Source organism: Drosophila melanogaster, chromosome 3L (genome assembly GCF_000001215.4).
Source record: "Drosophila melanogaster chromosome 3L".
NCBI classification, from domain to species: domain Eukaryota; kingdom Metazoa; phylum Arthropoda; class Insecta; order Diptera; family Drosophilidae; genus Drosophila; species Drosophila melanogaster.
In genome coordinates, this window is record NT_037436.4 from 11,720,213 (window position 1) to 11,741,019 (window position 20,807).

At 41.6% G+C, this 20,807-nt stretch overlaps 4 protein-coding genes across 7 annotated transcripts in view, besides 1 other annotated feature; 3 read left to right on the forward strand and 1 right to left on the reverse strand.

Annotated features, from left to right (window-relative positions):
- The first annotated feature begins 721 nt into the window (after positions 1–721).
- On the forward strand, positions 722–7,906 carry Bmcp. Of its 2 annotated transcripts, NM_140244.5 has the most exons (6): positions 722–979; positions 1,105–1,252; positions 1,793–2,206; positions 2,260–2,320; positions 2,377–2,945; positions 7,670–7,906. In NM_140244.5, the coding sequence occupies exons 1-5, from the start codon at positions 913–915 to the stop codon at positions 2,596–2,598; spliced, it is 912 nt and encodes a 303-aa protein (NP_648501.1). In that variant the 5' UTR covers positions 722–912; the 3' UTR covers positions 2,599–2,945; positions 7,670–7,906. The 2 variants fall into 2 exon arrangements, with proteins under 2 accessions (NP_648501.1, NP_729738.1); NM_168472.2 differs by lacking the exon at positions 7,670–7,906 and having other exon boundaries at positions 2,377–3,113.
- Positions 2,951–7,660: a mobile genetic element.
- Positions 7,907–8,135: 229 nt separating the features above from the next.
- sunn (sisters unbound) lies at positions 8,136–11,804 on the forward strand. The gene is made up of 10 exons (NM_168473.4): positions 8,136–8,246; positions 8,303–8,750; positions 8,825–8,933; positions 9,086–9,209; positions 9,267–9,481; positions 9,564–10,113; positions 10,171–10,534; positions 10,590–10,996; positions 11,076–11,446; positions 11,501–11,804. Exons 1-10 carry the CDS (start codon positions 8,205–8,207, stop codon positions 11,727–11,729), a joined length of 2,859 nt encoding a protein of 952 aa, NP_729739.3. The 5' UTR covers positions 8,136–8,204; the 3' UTR covers positions 11,730–11,804.
- A 124-nt stretch (positions 11,805–11,928) lies between these two features.
- CG32087 (uncharacterized protein) lies at positions 11,929–13,398 on the forward strand. The gene has a single exon (NM_168474.4). It carries the CDS (start codon positions 12,012–12,014, stop codon positions 13,233–13,235), a length of 1,224 nt encoding a protein of 407 aa, NP_729740.2. The 5' UTR covers positions 11,929–12,011; the 3' UTR covers positions 13,236–13,398.
- Positions 13,377–20,807, reverse strand: part of loaf (lost and found) — a 32,594-nt gene continuing 25,163 nt past the window's right edge. For 2 of the 3 annotated variants that reach the window (NM_001382185.1, NM_001104117.2), the window contains exons 4-8: positions 17,573–17,717; positions 17,374–17,496; positions 17,137–17,295; positions 16,646–17,071; positions 15,324–16,553 (exon numbers count right to left, since the gene is read on the reverse strand). In NM_001382185.1, coding sequence (NP_001368949.1) covers positions 16,710–17,071; positions 17,137–17,295; positions 17,374–17,496; positions 17,573–17,717 — 789 coding nt within the window. In that variant the 3' untranslated portion in view covers positions 15,324–16,553; positions 16,646–16,709. Of the gene's footprint in view, positions 16,554–16,645; positions 17,072–17,136; positions 17,296–17,373; positions 17,497–17,572; positions 17,718–20,807 lie in introns of all 3 variants that reach the window. The other variant, NM_001104119.2, reaches the window with a different exon arrangement.

Consider the following 20,807-nt stretch of genomic DNA (forward strand, 5'->3'; position numbering starts at 1 on the left):
CCCAGATGGACCACGGGGCCATGGCTATGGGCATGGTCACTAGGAATTCCCAGATCTCCGTTGCTCATACGACTTGTTACCGGTGGCAAATGAAATATTCATTTGAAACTCGTCGCACGACTGAGTTTCTTGGTCCACTTTTCATTTGACTTGTGAATCGTGAACGATTTGTTTTGATGCTATCGCACCGTTACGATTAATATTTGTCATTGGCTAATCTCTGATCGGTATTTTATTATTATTAATTTTCGAATAAAATATACAGACTGGGCCATAAACTACAGAAGCGTATAATATTTGAATATTTAGTTAGTTCAATTAAATAAATTAGCATATTATGTTCATTAATAAATATGTATATGTACCTACCCTTTATTTAATAATTATAACATAATGTTAATTACTAAATTTATTTAAATGTTTTACATGGACATTTGAATTCCACAATTTAAAATTGTAGAATAGCAAATTTCTAGCCAAGTTTTCTACCACGTATTGAATTCTCGCTTACCTTTTTCCAATGCAAAAAAATTTAGAAGTTTTATACAATTAATAATAATTCCCGTGGAAATTTTTCCAGGGAAAAACTTTTCTGAAATGTTTTCTTTTCAATTCAAATTTGGCGGGAAAGCCATTTCCCGCTGTTAAGTGTGACCAAAATCAATTGCGAGATGTAACAATATTTCGCGTGCAAAAAGTTGCGACCACACTGAACTACAGCCCCCAGTTGTTTTTGTTGTTTTTGATTGTGTCTCTAAACTTTAGGCAACTTAAAGTATTTAAGCGATGGAATCCCAATAAAACTGCTTGGTTATCTAATTCGTTGCGCAACAGAGCGGCGAGAGTGCAGCGCTTCCGTGCGGCAAGCGCAATTCGTTTCGATTCCGGACATCAACAGGTGCGACGCCGGATATGGGTGAAGTGAAGGATTGGCGGCCCTTCGTTTACGGCGGAGTCGCCTCAATCACGGCGGAATTTGGTAAACAACAAGTACATAGCAGGGCGTACAGCACGCCACGCCCCCTAACTGGGACGTCGGCTATATGCACTGGTAGCTGCTATCGCCGCGATCGAATCTTTGTAAACAAATTCTATTCATTGCAGGCACCTTTCCTATCGACACGACGAAGACGCGCCTCCAAATCCAAGGTCAGAAAATCGACCAATCGTTCTCGCAGCTGCGATATCGCGGCATGACCGATGCCTTTGTAAAAATCTCCCGCGAGGAGGGGCTGAGGGCCCTCTATTCCGGGTAAGAATCTGTGGGGGTTCTCCGGTTGGCACGTTGTCAAAACATGGTACCATCATGCCATTCTTATCGCGCCAAACGTGACGGTCACGTGTTCGTCCGCTGGGGAGCATAATGAGTGCACGGACAGTGGAATCTCTCTATGGTGAACTAATGAGCTATTCCAAAAGTCGAAGAGTATCGAAGAGAATTATACTTGATATACTTTTAAATCTCACTTAGTGAGCTATTTAAATGATTGTATCAGCATAATTGGAATTTCTTTAACTTAAACACAACATAAACTGCATACGTAAGGTTTCAAGCTATTGAAATTGTACTGTAGGAGGCATATATTGATAATGATTACTCACGGCCGGCCAAAAATATATTCTAGTCATATTTAATCAGTCGGCAAACTTTGCCCGCCAACCGAACCATTAGGCTACGTATCTGATATTGATCCCAAGTCAGAGTTCATTTCAATAGATTATATTCAAGTTTAAAGTCGATTTTTACTGTTGGTTTTATTGCATTTTGATAACTCTAATAATTTTGTTATAGTATTTGGCCAGCAGTTTTGAGACAAGCGACCTATGGCACCATCAAGTTTGGAACCTACTACACCCTGAAGAAGCTGGCCAACGAACGCGGCTTGCTGATCAACGAGGACGGCAGCGAGCGTGTGTGGAGCAATATTTTGTGCGCGGCGGCGGCGGGAGCGATCTCTTCGGCCATTGCTAACCCCACGGACGTGCTGAAAGTGCGAATGCAGGTGCATGGGAAGGGACAGCACAAGGGCCTGCTGGGCTGCTTCGGTGAGATCTACAAATACGAGGGCGTTCGTGGACTGTGGCGTGGTGTGGGTCCGACGGCTCAGCGTGCCGTAGTTATCGCCTCCGTTGAGCTGCCCGTCTACGACTTTTGCAAGCTGCAGTTAATGAATGCCTTCGGAGATCACGTTGGCAATCATTTCATGTAAGTGACGTATAACAATCGCGAGCATAGTGCCTAATTTTCCCAAATTGCAGCTCGAGCTTTATTGCCAGTCTAGGCAGTGCCATTGCCTCAACGCCTATTGATGTAATCCGGGTATGTAAAGCCTACGTGCCTTTTAAGCTTGTATTGTCATCTATTTCTTCTTGCAGACGCGCCTGATGAACCAGCGTCCCGTTAGCATAACAATGAATGGAGTGGTCACGGCAGCAGCCACACCAAAGCTGTATAGCGGCAGCCTAGACTGTGCTGTACAGACTATCAGGAACGAAGGTCTACCCGCCCTGTACAAAGGTTTCATTCCCACCTGGGTGAGGATGGGCCCGTGGAATATCATATTTTTTATTACCTACGAACAACTAAAGAAGTACTAGTGCGGTAGATGGGAACGTCCAGGGAATTCAAGTACAAGACATATTTTAGCATTCAAACCAAAAAGATCAGATCTGCTGCCGGAATTGGCTTAACTTTAAGATCGCGGTGGAAACGAAGGGGTCACTAAAGTGCCTGTCTCACAGCCCATTCGATAGCCCCCTAAATACCTGTTCCAGTGTCATTTTGCTTGGGCAAGAGTAAAACAGATTGGTCGCATTTAAAAAATGTTGGCATGTATTCAAGTATTTGCATTTTTGGCGATTTTCTTCACCAAAACATATAAGTTGTTGCTCTGGCGTTTAAGTAGCAAATTTGATTTGATTTGAAGAATCAAATCTTCAAATCAGTCTTCAGTCTTCGGGTGGAGACGTGTTTCTTTCAAGCTACGAATAGCAAGTTCTAAAAACTACAACAGTATAGTGAAAGTTAAACACAAAGTGTAAAGTGCAGTTTGCACAACTAACAATTATTGACTATAGTAATTATTTACTAAAATAAATAATTATTCCATATTGTTCTGGTAATTGTTATATGTGGACTTAGAACAATGAATCAAAACGACATACGTTCTCAGCGACAATGTGAACAAGACGAGCGCCGGCTCTCTTTACAACGCAACAATGCATACTTTTCTTTCGTCTCACCGCAAATCGGTGATCGAGCACCCTCACCTTCAACTAACTCGAAACTTTTGCCCTCAGCGAACGACAGACCGCGTTCTTGCTCTCCCTCTCTGCCTGCTTCGGCTCACAAGTCGTGGAGCGAAGAGACCGCCTCTCCTACCCCGCTCCTCTCGCAGCGCCAAACGACCGTCCCGGGTAACTGTAACACTGCAATAACGAGTGCAGTGACCTCACTGGCAACTGCCACAACATCAACTTCGTCAGCGGCCCAACTAATTATCGCTGTGCCAGCTGTAAATAATTCAGCAGCACTGACCGTTTGCAACAACAATAATGCACGTAAAGAAGAATCAAAACAAAAGCAGAAGTCGATTTCGACTGTGCAGACTGGCATGGATCGCTACATCCAAATCAAGAGAAAGCTCAGCCCTCAAAACAATAAGGCAGGTAATCAACCCAAAATCAATCGAACCAACAACGGCAATGAAAACTCTGCAGTAAATAATTCAAACCGATATGCTATCTTGGCTGATTCTGCGACCGAACAACCCAACGAAAAAACGGTAGGGGAACCAAAAAAGACCAGGCCTCCACCAATTTTCATACGAGAACAAAGTACAAATGCACTTGTAAATAAACTCGTTGCTTTGATTGGTGACAGCAAGTTCCACATTATCCCACTTAAAAAAGGAAATATTCATGAAATAAAACTACAGATCCAAACAGAAGCAGACCACCGTATAGTGACTAAATACCTAAATGATGCTGGTAAAAACTACTACACATACCAATTAAAAAGTTGCAAAGGGCTACAGGTAGTACTTAAGGGCATTGAAGCAACAGTGACACCAGCTGAGATAATTGAGGCTCTGAAGGCCAAAAACTTTTCTGCAAAGACAGCTATTAATATTTTAAACAAAGACAAAGTTCCGCAGCCACTATTCAAAATAGAACTCGAACCAGAGCTCCAGGCACTAAAGAAAAACGAAGTGCACCCAATATACAATTTACAGTACTTGCTACATCGGAGGATCACCGTGGAGGAGCCGCACAAACGTATCAATCCAGTTCAATGTACTAATTGCCAAGAATACGGCCACACCAAGGCATACTGCACCCTTAAGTCCGTATGTGTTGTCTGTAGCGAACCTCATACTACCGCAAACTGCCCCAAAAACAAGGACGATAAGTCTGTGAAGAAATGCAGTAACTGCGGGGAAAAACATACTGCAAACTACAGAGGCTGTGTGGTGTACAAAGAATTGAAGAGCCGCCTAAACAAACGTATTGCCACAGCACATACATACAACAAAGTCAATTTCTACTCTCCGCAACCGATTTTTCAACCACCCCTAACTGTCCCAAGCACTACTCCAACAATTTCTTTCGCTAGCGCCCTAAAATCCGGACTAGAAGTGCCCGCCCCACCGACAAGAACTGCTCATTCCGAACATACACCGACAAACATCCAACAAACACAACAAAGTGGCATCGAAGCTATGATGCTATCCCTACAGCAAAGCATGAAAGACTTCATGACGTTCATGCAAAATACTTTGCAAGAGCTCATGAAAAACCAAAATATCCTGATTCAACTTCTTGTATCTTCAAAATCCCCATAATGGCTTCCCTACGGATATCTCTGTGGAACGCAAATGGCGTTTCACGGCATACACAAGAGCTCACACAGTTCATTTACGAAAAAAACATCGACGTAATGCTACTATCAGAAACGCACCTCACAAATAAAAACAATTTTCATATACCAGGATACTTGTTCTATGGTACAAATCATCCAGATGGTAAAGCTCATGGAGGCACTGGAATACTCATCAGAAATCGCATAAAACACCACCACTTAAACAATTTTGACAAAAACTACTTACAATCTACGTCCATAGCCTTACAACTCAACAATGGTTCAACGACTCTAGCCGCAGTCTACTGCCCACCGCGCTTTCCAATCTCTGAGGATCAATTCATGGAATTCTTTAACACACTAGGTGACAGGTTCATCGCAGCGGGTGACTATAACGCCAAGCACACCCATTGGGGATCTCGACTTGTGTCGCCAAAGGGTAAGCAATTGTACAATGCGCTTACGAAGCCAGAAAACAAGCTAGACTATGTATCCCCGGGTAAGCCTACATACTGGCCAGCAGACCCAAGAAAAATCCCAGACCTGATCGATTTTGCAATTACTAAACATGTCCCCCGCAACATGGTCACCGCCGAAGCACTAGCAGATTTATCATCAGATCACTCACCTGTTTTTCTAAATATGCTAACTCGCCCCCACATCGTCGACCCACCGTATAGACTCACAAATTTTAGAACAAACTGGCCAAGGTATCAAAAGTATGTCTGTTCACACATAGAACTAACGACGGCATTATCTACAAAGGAGGATATAGACAAGTCAACGGAAACTCTTGAAAACATTTTAGTTTCGGCTGCAAAGGCTTCAACCCCGCCAGTGACGTATGCAAAACCAAACTACATCAAAACTAATCGCGAAATCGAGCGGCTGGTATTAGATAAACGACGCCTACGAAGGGATTGGCAGTCTAATAGATCACCAATTACTAAGCACATGCTTAAGATAGCCACACGCAGGCTTACCAATGCTCTCAAACAAGAGGAAAAAAACAGCCAACGTTCATATATCGAGCAACTCTCTCCCACCAGCACTAAGTACCCTCTTTGGAGAGCTCACAGAAACCTAAAGACTCCAATAGCGCCAATTATGCCACTCCGAAGTCCCTCTGGCACCTGGTTTCGAAGTGATGAAGAAAGAGCCAGTGCTTTCGCTGACCATTTACAAAATGTATTCCGACCAAATCCCTCTACCAACACATTTATTCTCCCTCCTTTAATAGCAGCCAATCTAGATCCTCAAGAACCCTTTGAATTCCGACCATGTGAACTAGCAAAGGTTATCAAAGAGCAACTGAACCCAAGAAAATCGCCTGGCTACGACCTAATAACTCCAAGAATGCTCATTGAACTCCCAAAGTGTGCTATTCTTCACATCTGCCTGTTGTTCAACGCAATCGCCAAGCTTGGATACTTCCCTCAAAAATGGAAAAAGTCGACCATAGTAATGATTCCAAAGCCAGGAAAAGATAAAACGCAGCCATCATCATATAGACCGATAAGCTTACTAACATGTCTTTCAAAGCTGTTTGAAAAAATGCTACTCCTTCGGATTAGCCCTCATCTTAGAATAAACAACACACTTCCAACACATCAATTTGGCTTTAGAGAAAAACATGGAACCATCGAACAGGTCAACCGAATCACGTCAGAAATTCGTACTGCTTTTGAACATCGAGAATACTGCACAGCCATTTTTCTAGACGTCGCGCAGGCATTTGACAGAGTGTGGCTCGATGGACTTTTGTTTAAAATAATCAAGCTGTTGCCCCAAAACACACATAAGCTACTGAAGTCATACCTATATAACAGAGTGTTTGCAATAAGATGCGATACAAGCACTTCACGCGATTGCGCAATCGAAGCTGGAGTGCCGCAAGGCAGTGTACTGGGTCCAATCTTATACACCCTGTATACGGCGGATTTCCCCATAGACTACAATCTAACAACCTCCACGTTCGCTGATGATACCGCGATACTCAGTCGCTCGAAATGCCCAATAAAAGCCACGGCACTCCTATCCCGACACTTAACATCTGTAGAACGATGGCTTGCCGACTGGAGAATTTCAATAAATGTTCAAAAATGCAAGCAGGTTACCTTTACCTTAAACAAACAAACATGCCCACCACTGGTCTTGAATAACATATGCATTCCACAAGCCGACGAGGTAACATATCTGGGAGTTCATCTGGACAGGCGGCTCACTTGGCGCAAACATATAGAAGCCAAATCGAAACATCTTAAACTTAAAGCAAGGAACCTCCACTGGCTCATAAATGCTCGCTCTCCACTTAGTCTGGAGTTCAAAGCTCTTCTATACAACTCCGTCTTAAAACCTATCTGGACTTATGGCTCCGAGCTGTGGGGCAACGCATCCAGAAGTAACATAGACATTATTCAGCGAGCACAGTCAAGAATTCTGAGAATTATCACTGGAGCGCCGTGGTACCTTCGAAACGAAAACATACACAGAGACCTAAAAATCAAATTAGTAATCGAAGTAATAGCTGAGAAAAAAACGAAGTATAACGAAAAGCTGACCACCCATACAAATCCCCTCGCAAGAAAACTAATCCGAGTATGCAGTCAAAGCCGGCTGCACCGCAACGACCTCCCAGCCCAGCAATAAACTTATTAGGGCATTAATGAAAAAAAAAAAACTATCACTAAGTGAAAGTTAATTAAGTTAGATTAAGATTTGAACACTTATTGTTAGTCTCTTAACACAAAGGGAAGATTCAATAAATAATAAAAAATTAATAAAAAAAAAAAAAAAAAAGATTTGAAGAACACTGTATTTACTTTAATTTAGGCTTCTATTTTAGTTACATATGTAGTGAACATGAAATATTTATAATGTAAATTTTGTATTATTAGCGCATTTCCCTTGCTCGAAGCTCGGACATTTTCGATAATTTTACATGTGCATCTTCGCTGTAAATATATGCATTTAGTAGCATATGCTACTGAATACAGAATGTACATTTATGAATATTTTCTCAATAAACTGTTTGTTGGAAATCTCAACTTTGGATTTTATTTCAAAGGCGCACAATTGTGGAAAAGGACTTAAAGTATATAATGTGTTCATCATCACCCTTGAAAATATAATATAAATAGTTATGTGATGTAAATATTATGTTTCAAAATGTTTAATTTAATTTTGAATGTTTCTGCGCGCCAAAAATCAATCGATATCCATTGATCAAGCTTATCGATCCATTTTCATACTATTTTCAGCACTGGCACTTATCAAAACAAAACGGATGCTCAGTGAAGGAAAGTTTTTAAAACTTGGCGTCAGTTTAAGTAACCGTTTTAAAATGGAATTTGTAAGCGCCATTTCGACAGTTGGTAACACGGAAGTAAGTATGTGGGATTATCGTGTCTTATGCTACCGTTGACGTAATGTGGAATGTAGACAGTGGCCAGGGAATTCGCCATTGCTTTTCTGCAGGCCGTGACCTCTGACCCGGATAACTGGATTGTGAAGGTGTCACACCAGTTTGTGGGCCAGTGCTTCCGTGTCTTGGGCCTAAACTTCAACGTAAGCGTCCAGGCCTTCAGCCAGACGCAAGATCATCCGTATCGCGATGCCAATCCCAACTATATCTTTGATCCGGTGCCACTGGTGATGACCGAATTGGATAAGTTCCTGGATCGCCTGCCCCGTTTGCTGGCCCAAGTGGGCGAACTGCTGGCCAAAGATTCCCAGGGCACCAGGTTCGATGAGCTCACCCAGCCGCTACCTTGCTACCTGAATTTGATTCTGAAGTGGATCAAGGTGGTGCAGGCGATGTGCAAGAACATGCAGCTCAGCAACAGCACCTCCGTGGATAGATATATCTGCGAACCGCTGGCCAGAATGTGTAAGCTATATAGTTATACATTGTCTCCAATTCCATATAGCTGTGCTGCCTTCCGACTTGAATACCTTTTCCAGCTTTCAGCATCCTTGGCGGACTGGCCAAATTGCTGCCCAAATATGAAAACTTTTCGGGCTTTAAGGGAATTTGCCTAGCGCTCACCGTCGACGTTCGCTATGGCATTTTGTAAGTAAAATAAGATTTATTATGATTTTCTTTAATGTACCTATATATAAGAAATCCCCATATCTAAGACCAGTTCAGTATCATACTTTATAAATTTATAAGCATAATATAAATTAATATTGACATTCGTGATTATATTGATGACCGACTAGCTATCAGGAAACCTGCGATGTGGTGGTTCCGCCCATGCTGGATATTTTCCGTAAGCACTACAAAACTTTCTGTGGCCCCGAGAAATCCGCATTGGATTTTGTATACTGCATTCTGACGGTTGTGGTAAGACTTAATGTATTATATTTATCAGTAAATCTATTAAATATTTTATTCCAACAGATGTCCGAAGACGATTGCTATATTAAAGCTTATGAGTTCTTGGAGTCCATGATTAGGCAGTTCGCCGAGAACTCGCAACACAGCCATCATTTGCGTTGTTTTACCAATGAACTGATTACTGTGAAATATGTTGTGCTACAGTTTGAAACTCTCAAGGACAGCAATTCCAAACCCTTGCTCTTGGCCACTCTGAAGTATTTAATGACTCTTCAAAGGTACGAGATCATATACTATATAATCATAAATTAGTCATTTATAATAATTGATTTGTTTATTTTAATTGATTCTTCATCGTAGAAATGTAGCCAGTGCAGAGTGCTTCACAAAACGTTTCCACGAGGAGCTCCTTCATCTTGTCCTGCGAATGTCAGTTTCGTCGGCGACTGTTGCTTCTATGGCAGCCAAGGTCTACATTACACTATCCCAGCGACAGCACCAAGAACAGGAAATAGAACAGCACATTCTGGAGACCTATGTGAAGATACCCCAAAATCCCAGAAAAAATATCACTTACGAACAGTTTCGAAATGAACTGACGCGCTATCTAAAGACTCTCATTCAGTATTTTCCCCCGCTACAGGAGTTCGACTTCTACGCCCGAGTGCTCACTGCTCGGAATGTTCGTATTGAATTGAGCCTTATTGCTGCGCAATGTGCAAGCATAATTTTTGAAATGCATATGGCAGAGTATACCTCCCTGCCGGTGGCTCGTGACCAGGTCAACGAATTACTGCGAGTCTGGTCTCGGATTTTGAAGGCCTCATCAAAACAAAATGGCACTCGACCGCTGATCTACAGTATATATGATTTGATCGATTTTGACTCAGTAGCAGAGTGTGATGCTGATGTAAGCTATAGGAGTATTCTAAAAAAATTGAATACTTATCTATTACTTCTATTGCAGTTGCTTTTAAACTTGGAGAGCAGCTGTTTGGAGAATTTCCTAAACGATGACACCATTATTGAGTCTGAGTTCCAAAGGCTCTACGTGAATATATCGCGCTCTGTGGGTGCAACAGGAAACATTCAGATACATACTACGACGTCGAGGGCTTTGCGAGATGAACAAGCTGCATTACAGCTCCGGCTGAACAACACCGACCCTGAGAGCCCGGAAATGCAGCAGCTCTTGAAGGAATATGCCTTTAGCTATATGCGCATTCATGCTGTCCTAATGGTTAATAAGCTTCATGTTCGCTATGTGGCGGACATTTACGAAACACTCGCCAAATTTGTGCTAGAAATGCCTACACTAAATGAAAATATAAGTAAGTTATGAATAGTAATAGAAATGAACACTGGAATATGGTTTTCGAATTTCAGCTCTTTATGGCTCCGAAAGTTTGGCTAACATGCTGGTTCTTTTGCACGGAGATCTCAAGGATTCCGACGGCGAGATGATCGACAAGGTATCTGGATTGGTAAAGCAGCTGCAAGACTTTTGCGTTTCTGAGTTGAGAAAGGAAAAATTAAACTTAAAAAGAGCAAAGTTTTTTGTTTGTTCTACTCTCATAATGCACATCAACCAGCTGCCATATTTAAGCCTTGACTCTGCTGCATATGACAAGATTTTGGAAGTATTAACCTCCCCACCACGTGAATCACCGCCTGAATTACCTTCAAATACTTATGTTGCCGATATGCACTATATGTTTCGTCTACTCATAAAGACGGAGGAATTTGACCTTCCCACCAATCGAGTATGGAAGCTACTAATGAAATACAAAATGGTAAGAGTTCCGTTTTAATGTTTTTTTTTAGGGAATACGAATAATTAGTAAAACTTTATTATCGTCTGTTTAATCCTAGTCTTCAATAAAATGTTTGGACACAGAGATAGAAGATCTTATAAATGTTTTCATAAAGTATCGGATTGAGAGCTATATCCATTACATGTCGGTAATTCAGTTGCATATCTACAAAGATTCCAACGTGAACAAAAAGGGTTCAATTGCCTTGACTGCCCATCTTCGACTGATCGATATGAACTGCAGTGCTTTGGACTCCTGGCTGCTACGTTATATTATCTTTAAAGAATCCCTTAGTCTCTTGATCAAAAACATGCGCATTAGGAGATCGGAGGTTACAAATTCAAGTCAACGGAATCGTCTTCTGCCATTGAAGTATATTCTAAATATGGTGGTGAACTTGCGTCTGGATGAAGCCCAATTTTTAAGCATGTGAGTATATAAAAATCAGTAGCAAACTCTTATTAACCAGATGATTTAATGTAGCGCTAAACTGCTGCACGTTTTGAAGGACGAGACAATTGGGCCGCAAGAGAATTCGGAAATCGAGAATTTTATCACTCAGATCAGTACATATAAATATCAGGCCGAGGATGAGCATTTGGAGGCTACAAAAAATGAGTACTACGAGGGCAGGCTAACACCTTTGCCCTCTGGTCCATTGAATCTTTGGCAGATTAAAACTATTCATAATACAACAGATCTAACTGATTAAGAAATCCCCATATTATATTCTCATAGACAAAAGCTCTGCATACTATAAATATAGTAAATTGAATGATGAGGCTCAACATATGTCTAATAATACCCATTTACTTTCGCCACAGTTATGAAAATTATCAAAATATCTGAATACATAATGTTATTTTAAAGATATTAAGAAAAAACCATATCATAGTCGACTTTGCTGCTATGGGTGAATTTCTTATCTAAATCTTCTAGGTTCTAGATTTAAAACACGATATATCTCAGTGCCTAGTGCGGAAAATAGTAAATCATGGCTGCTAGCAATGACACTGAAGCAGGACACTCTTCATTGCCCAGTGAAATAGATCGCTTGGCTGAACTGGTACAGGAGCGGCTGGAATGGAAGTCTCTGGTTCTTTGGCGTCGTCCTGTGCAGACTTTGAAGTATGGTGGCCTGGAGGCCGGGCATTTGTTGCTATCCTTCATCGAAAAGCTGTTGAATCTGTGGCTAGTGGGCGGTCTGCTGCTGTTGGGCATGTTTTGTTTACTGCCAGGACCTCATGCGGATTTCGTGATTTTCTGCAAGCATAGGTTTGGATTTGCGGTCTACTGGCTGGGCCTGGGCGTGCTCTCATCTGTGGGCTTTGGCACTGGGTTGCACACCTTTCTGCTCTACCTGGGCCCTCACCTAGCAGCAGTCACTCTGGCCGCCTACGAGTGTCAAACGCTGGACTTTCCCACTCCTCCGTATCCGGACATAAAAGTCTGCCCACAGGAGCCGTACAAGCGCAATTACCCAGATGTATGGCAAATTTTGGCAAAGGTGCGTCCGGAGGCGCTACTCTGGGGCATTGGCACTGCTCTTGGTGAGCTGCCGCCATACTTTATGACACGTAGAGCACGGCTCTCTGGCAAGGAGTTGGATGGAGCGGAGGAGGAAAAGTTATTGGATGAAAGGCGAAGGTGCGGAAAGCTAGGCATGCTCGACCATGCCAAGCTGTTCATGGAACGGGTGATGCGAAGAGTGGGCTTCATGGGAATACTATTCTGCGCCAGCGTACCCAATCCTCTGTTCGACCTGGCCGGCATAACGTGCGGACATTTTCTGGTGCCCTTTTGGAAGTTCTTTGTGGCCACCCTGATCGGCAAGGCGTTAATCAAGGCCACCATACAGCAGTTGTTTGTTATTGCGTCCCTAACCGAGAGTCTAGTCGATAGGTTTGTGGTCGGTCTGGGGAAGCTACCCTATTTGGGACCTCCAATGCAGCGCATGATCAGGGAACTGCTGCAGTCGACGAAGCAGCAGATGCATGGAACAGTAAATTCCAATTCCCTGGCCTATCTAAGCCATCTGGTTCGTGCTTTCGAGCTGTGTGCCTTCATCATGGTCACCTGTTTCGTAGTATCTTCGCTGAACTGCCTCGCGCAAATCCATTGCAAGCGCCAGCAGGAGAAGAAGCGTAAGATGCGAAACCTGGAGATGATACTGTATGCCGATACGGAGACATCCTCGTCGGAGGAGTTCAGCGTCTAAGCAGCATATACTGCTATTAAGCTAGAGATAACTAATCACTGAATTTTGTAGACTTAAATCCACAATGAAGTGTCTTGTAATGTCCTATATCCTTAATTACTTACTTTAAAGTAATCATCAGTCAGAGAAACTCTTGAATTTAACGTTTTATATTCTTTATTTTAATATAATTAGTTTCTTTTGGATTTGGGTTCTGTTTTCTGCATGGTTCTGATGTCTGATGTGTTCTGTGGATGATCTGTGTGTTTGATGCCATCGTAATTATTATCATTGTACAATTACATTTATATTCAACAGCAATTTAACACAAAGCTAAGCATTACTTTACGCGATCCCCTAGGCTCATTCATTCGATTTTTTTGGTTAGTATGATCTCCCAGTTATTTCCCTCGCTGTTAGTTATGCAATTTTATTTTTTTTTAGTTTGTATTCAACCAAAAGCAATAAATCTATAAATTGTGAACTTTCTGTTTTTGGAATGCGTGCGGGTAAATGAACTGAATTGGGAAAACTCCCTAGAGGAGTTACGAATCGGCATTGGTTCTATGGCAAAATATTGATATTGACTAACATTTGCACTACGATTTACTGTCCGTGGCTCTTCATCGGGTGTATGTATACCTAGTCAATGTATACTTTAAGCCCATAGTTATCCTTCGAGGGTACGTATCCTTGGCCCTCACACACCAAAAATTATCTAATTTACAATCAGCGCGTACATGGATTGACATCGAACTTAAAGGATTCGTTAGTTATCTGAATGTGTGGATGAAGCAGGAGACTTTAAAATGACATTTTCGGAATATTCGGTTGCTATTATTTGAGTACATTACACACATGTACCATACATTTACATATACTCGTAATAATTAGAGTTAGACTAATTGCGGCAAAGTCTTTTCGAGTTTGAGAGACAATAGAAGGTAGAAAATGATTCTTAACACATTGTAACACTTACACTGGAAAACGAAAAGCTCTCCCCACCATCCAACCATCCAACCATCCATCCAAACTGGCCTATTACTCGTACATATCTTTTACAAATCATCGCGATCCTGCTGGGTCTACAAACTACACGGTATACCAGTACATCTGATCGATTGCCGTGCCGATTGAATTGTATTAAGGTAAATATGTATATTTTAACTACACTCATATACGGACATGATCTATAACCGATTTTCACCAGTGGGGAGTAGGCATGCGATTACGAGTACAATTACGATTAGATATTACAATACAATCTTGCCTAAACGTTTTATTGACGCATAATTTTTTCAGTATTTCAATATTCCTGTATTGCATAAATTAGCTTTGTGGTTATTCAGTTATTAATTAGTATCATTTATTATCATCGTTTTTAAGTAATTAAGATCCATTTGTTGCCATGCATGAATGCGATTTTAGCCCATACACATAACATATATAGTATCTATTCAATGGGTTTTCTTGGTTTTCATTCTCTTCTAAAATTTGACGCCTAATACAATTTGCTTATAATTTTGGTTAAAAATTCAATTTATCATAATACCATTTTCCTATAATTTATGATATAGTATAAGACGCTTGTAGTTTATCAAATTAAAGAAGAAGGGTCCAAAGGAGGGTGAAATAAAATGATATAAATTCAGCGTAATTTATGCCTAGAAGATTAGTTAATTTAGTTTTCGGGTCTTCCGTTACTGCTAAGTACAAAACTAATTTAATTTGACTTAATCGCATTGATCAGGTTGAACGTATACCTAACGTCCTCCTCTCTTCATTTTATTTATTTTAAATTATTTATTTAATTTGATATTCGTTTTTCTGGCTTAGCAAAAGATCAAATATTGTTGAATTTCGGTTATTATCTGGTAAATGAAAATTTCGGTAGCCACAAAAATGTTAAACGTTTAAATTAACCCGACCTATGGAAGTATTTTGAAAGACGAACTTTAGCAGCGGAAAATTCTTACTTATTGCTTCTTAGTTTAAGTATTATTATTAAGACTTGCATCTGTATTTGTAGTATGTACGATATATTAAAAAAATATTAACGGCGGGAAGTACTACAATCGTTTTGAAGCATTTTAGTTTGATTTTTTTTTTCTCAAGTTACTCGTACATATCATGTTTCCTCACACACATCGTCGTCAATATATAATAATAATATGATCGTTATCATTCGATTTTGTAGCAAAATGTTTCAACTCTGTTTATGTATTTCTTTTAGGTTGTTCAATTTTGTGTAGAATTCCATTTGGTTGATTGTAGAAAATTGTATTTCGGACACTTCTTTAGTAGGTTAAAATGCATGCCACGACACCTTCTCAATTTAGTTGTATCAAAAGCAAAAGATTTCACTGTATTGTCCTTAATGTCTCAGAATATTTCCGTTTAGCATTGGTTTTTTCGGTTCTTTGATGAGGAAATGAGTCTCTCGGTGAAATGTTTGCTTCTATCGGAGATTCTGGATAATCCCCAGATGATCCAAAGCTGATCATCCGGCAAGTGCAGACTTCCAAGTGGACGACAATGGTGAGTGGTGGTAGGTGAAATTGTATAGATGATGACAGTTGCATTTGAAGTTTCGATTTTGTTCGTTTGCTTGTTTGTATTATTATTTTGGTAAGTATATTGTCGACTACTTATGTACATCCCTTGTTTTTGTTGATCTTCTTGTGTCCATTTTGTGATTAGAATTCAGCTTAAGTTTTTGTAAAAACGCCCTGGCCAACAGCACTGCCAGTTGTGTATCTCAAATTTGTAAGTTTCGGAAGTTGTATATTAATGACAGTTATCGGTTATTCTTGTTGAGCTTTAATACTTCTTTCGGTTTCTGTTCACAATTCAATTAAATGCTTACGATTGTTTCGCTCAAATGTTAGTTTACCTCTCAGAATCGGCGACTACATCTGATTCGTTATACAATTACTTTGGGGTATCTTAATCCGTGCTATGCAAACCTAACACAAGTGTTTAATCGAAGAGCATTAATTCAAATCTAATTGCCATCTAAACATATGTAATTCTCTAAATAAATGCCAACATACTTGCACAAAATTATGATACTTGAGGGGGGGAAATCTTCTGTATTACATATCGTTTTTAGAGGATATTTGGATTGTGGGATCTTGTGTAGCCAGCTTGTTGTATTAATCAGTTAAATAAAAATGATATATTTATAAACTATTTACAAGTGCATTGGTTATCCGACAGAACAGGCTGGTTCTGCCCAATGCGTTCGAGATTCTGCTTGGGTACGAGTAGAGATCTCTATATAATACACCCTGCGCGGTGATGTCCACACTAATTGTTGTTAATTATAGTCTTATAGTCCTGAAAAGATAAGTAAAAAAAGATCCCATATAATACCAGGGCATTGCAAGGATTCAATATAGTATAATGCCTATTACTTAAACTGTACTCACTTCATTTAATGCTCTGCAAATATCCATAAATTTACTTAATAAAGTACAGATTATTGTGCTCAAGTCAATCGGTCCTTCCACAGTGTTGCCTGGCTCTAGACGAACCACTCGTCCTTTTGCGCAGCGCCGACGGCGTTGGCATTGGGATGTCCGGTTCCGGCGATGTTCGTCTGGCTGAGCCCGGCGGTATTGTGGGAAAGATCTTGACCTAATTGACGGAATTTGCCAAGCACCAAATGGGACGGACTTTGGTGGCCATCTTCAAGTAGTTGTGTGGAGTGCGGTGGTACCCGGATGGTCCCGCAGGGTGATGCCAGTTTCCCGACGTCGGCAGTTGGGTGTGCTCCCGCGTCAGTGTCCCGCCGACACTGATGCCGTGGTAGTGCAGATGTTTCGACGACCCGTTCGTGTCGGCCGTATGGTGCACTGAAAGACAATCAAAAACGTCATATATACATAAGCGGAAAATAGTCCAATATATCAGGACCTACCTTGGAGCGCGGTGTTCTGGTTGGCGGCATTCTCATCCTGTCGCCGGCACACACAAATGGCCACTGCCACGATGAGCGCGCTCAGGACGAGCAGCACACCGACGACAATGAGGACGAACCAGGTCATGTCCAGGCCAAAAACCGTGCTGCTCGTCTCATCTGAAAATTAGAAGGAAACAAAAAGCATTTAATAATTACAATTTGTTTGGAATTGATTGAAGATAACAGTATACTCACTCTGGCACAGATTCTGCACGGATTCGTCGGAGTTGTCGCCGCAGTGGTTGATGCCATCGCAGAGGAGATCGGGATGGATGCAGAACTCGCGGGTGGCGCAGGTGAAGTCCTTGCAGGTGTGCTCTGTAGGGAAATGGAAATGGGTATGGGTATGGTAATGGTAACCACAATGGAGGACTCGTCCTCCGCCAGCACTTACTGGGATCCTTCACCGACGTAATCACCAGCTTGAAGCCGTTCGCATCCGTTCCCCAGCCATCGGTCACGTACTTCAGTGTCACAAAGTTCGTGCGCGTCAGGAGCGCGTTGACGGTGTTCTTTGTGTTCCGACAGGAGATGTCAATCTGCAAGCCAGAGTATCCACAAATTAGTATTTGCTGTCTAATCAATCAATTACGCTAACGAGCATTATTTCACATACTATGCAAAAACGTGGAATTTGCCTATGATTTATTTATAGCTTGCAATTTGGCATGGAAGAAATACATATGTATGTACATATATCAAGGTTAAAGCTAAAAAAAAAACATGTAATAAATGCAAAGCAAGGAAAACTAGAGCATCATTTTTCCCAGTGAATGAGCATTCAGAAGCCATCTGTGAATTGGGATCCAGGCAGCAGGAGCAGTAGCATGATTCAGAGCAGCAAACCCGCTTAAACTGCGGGCCACGTATTGATGTGCTCTGATTCTGTGGTTAATTTCCCATCCGCAGATGTACCTGCACAGAGCACTGCATTCGGAACAATGAGAGGGGGGAGTGCTGCAGGTGGGCGGAAAGGTGCACTCGAGTGGCATCACATTCCGCTCCCACGACACCTGGCCTTTTGGGCCCGCATGCAAGTGTGCAACAGTCTGCGTGGCATAATGGAAATTAAGACCAATTTACACCCAGGAATTTGCACGCCGCAAACACGATGAAGATTACTTTCAATCAGCACACAGCCAAGATATATTATTTCAGATATTATGTGTCCGTAATATAATATAATACAACCATAAGTTGAGCTTCCACATTATGACAGCAATTTTGTGCATTGAACGATGTTATTATTCAAGTGAAAGAAATAAAATTTTTTCCAGCGAAATATTCGCAAACTTTTCGCACACTCAGGACATTGCATTGCCTCATTGATGAGCCACAAAAGGCATTTAATTTGATTCCGCAATTAAATTGCAGAGCTTGGCAAACTTTTTCCACTGTCGTCTGCTGGTTGGTCACGTTATCGGCATCCTCATTCCCAGGCTCAGGGCACCCTGCCACTGCCGCAAAGTGCAAAATGATGATGATGTCTCCGCCTCCTTTGAGGTCCTTGCCACACACCACCACCCCCTCCCCCCCCTGCGCTGCCCCACCGCTTGGCACGTGTATGCGTCACGTCGCCTGGTTCATCACCAGGACCTCCTGCCCACTCCGACCACTTCGCCTTTGCCCACCTCCCGCCCGCAGCTGTGTAAATTTGTAATGTTGTTGGCTTTGGCTCATGAAAGTTCCACTGGGGGTTCATCAACGTCCTGCCAACATCTCCTCCCCCGACATTTGTAGGCTTTGCTGTGGCTGCCTTTCTTGACACAGCAGCATGGTCTTGGTCCTTGCTCGCCATGTTCCCCTCCATCATGTGTGCTGTTGCATCTTCGACGTGCCGCGCTTTGTGGCATATTTTAATTTTGTTGCAGCCCCGAAAATGCGAACTTTTGCTTGGCTCTTTTTGTGTGTGTGTGTCTGCTGGAAAATTTTAATTTTGGATTTTTGCGGCCACCGCCCAACTTGATGCAGTGACAACTTCTTTTGTCAAAAACTATTTACATATTCGTAAAATTGTATTCGTTTCCCTTCCCGATCTTTTGGCCTTTGCTGTGGCCAGCGTGTAGCGAATTTACATACTTTTGCCACTTTGCCATTGCCCCACGAAGTGCCAGCAAGTGGTGTAAAGTGGTCCCAACTCAAGTCGAATTCATAAATCCTGGCCGACACTCCTACTCGGCTGCTCTGATCCTAGCCCCCCTCCCATCCAAAAGGGCGGACAACTTACAAAGCTGCTTAGGTGGCAAATACCGCAAGACGTCTGATTCCCAACTTCTGAATCTTCAAATATGCACAGAGGGACTGCAAAACAAGTCACTCGACAAATATATGTATCCGCTGAGGTACTTATCGCAACCATTTAGATGCCAACTGAACAGGTGAAAGGATCCTTGCAGGCTTATTAAAAATATGATGCTGAAGGAAATGAACGAAGAAGTCTCTGGTTGTCAAGTTTTAGAACTATAACTTTAACATAGTTGAAGAACTTTTTTAAATTAATAGGTACCCGATGGACTGTAAATGTATTTTTGCTTAGTTAGCTGGTTTAAATAAATTATATTAAATTCATTTTATTACTGAACATAATGCGTTAAATATATTTATTGCAGTCGTATTTGGCCTCAAATTAATATCGCTGAGTGTCTTAATTTGACAGGCGGCACTGCATCCATCTAATGGCCGAATGAGGCGATTCCGGTGATTCAGTGCCTCATCCATTTTCGTTCTTTTGGCCACGAAGGCGTACGTGCGTGCTGACCTTGTTTGATTTAAGGTTGTGGCCCTGTCCATTCCCATTCCCATTCCCATTCCCACTCCACAGTTCCAATCCGCTGTTCCCATTCCCATCCTCGTTTCTGGCCCATTGAGTGATGGCGCCTGTTGAGCTCGCTTGTTGTCCTTGTTGTGGTCCTTTTCCATCGGCGTCGCTGATTTGGCAGAACGATTTTACGATACTTTCGCTTTTATGGCCTTCCATTCGCCTGCTAACTTATTTACGATGGGTTCCCTTTCAGTGGAGAGAACCTGCTGGAAATCACTGTCCTCCTCCATGGATAATAACTGTCACATGAACACGGCATCTCGAGCACTGAGCCCTCATAATTAAGGTTAATTTTTGTTGCCATCGATATTGATGTGGCTTTTTCGAGTGATGCTTAATAATGTTCGAAGATGGCTATTATTTTGTGGATGCAAAAACCAACAGAATTACTTTTCTTTACGACCTCGTTTGGGTTGCAATTTCGACTTGCTTCTCAGCTTTAGCTTTTGTTACGGGTTATAACCTAAATTTTATTTCGGAAGTTTTACCATATTTTTAATGTGCTGCTTTGGATTTAGATGGAGTCCAAATTACACGCATTGCGAAATATTTATTAAGAAGTTTTTTAGTATTGGCTATGTTCGATAGATTACTGAATTGAAATAGGCAACTGTGCGTATACGTAATATTCTTAATCAAATCACTGTTGCTAACACGGCGTATACTCAATGTGTATTTCTTTAAAGTGCTTCGTCTTTAGGTTCTCCAATGTTTTAGGTTGTGGTTTCATTCATTCGGAACAATAATTTTGGGCTCCCTTTAGGTATTTAAGATATGTCTTTGTGCTTTGAAAAATCCCTCAAATAAC

What these genes read in the sequence shown, in the direction of transcription:
- Bmcp (NM_140244.5), top strand. Translation starts at nt 913, where the DNA reads ATGGGTGAAGTGAAGGATTGGCGGCCCTTCGTTTACGGCGGAGTCGCC. An exon ending in CTCAATCACGGCGGAATTTG is followed by an intron (nt 980 to 1,104) that starts GTAAACAACAAG and finishes TATTCATTGCAG; the next exon opens with GCACCTTTCCTATCGACACG. An exon ending in CACGTTGGCAATCATTTCAT is followed by an intron (nt 2,207 to 2,259) that starts GTAAGTGACGTA and finishes CCCAAATTGCAG; the next exon opens with CTCGAGCTTTATTGCCAGTC.
- CG32087 (NM_168474.4), top strand. Translation starts at nt 12,012, where the DNA reads ATGGCTGCTAGCAATGACACTGAAGCAGGACACTCTTCATTGCCCAGT.
- sunn (NM_168473.4), top strand. Translation starts at nt 8,205, where the DNA reads ATGGAATTTGTAAGCGCCATTTCGACAGTTGGTAACACGGAA. An exon ending in TAGCAGAGTGTGATGCTGAT is followed by an intron (nt 10,114 to 10,170) that starts GTAAGCTATAGG and finishes CTTCTATTGCAG; the next exon opens with TTGCTTTTAAACTTGGAGAG. An exon ending in TACTAATGAAATACAAAATG is followed by an intron (nt 10,997 to 11,075) that starts GTAAGAGTTCCG and finishes GTTTAATCCTAG; the next exon opens with TCTTCAATAAAATGTTTGGA.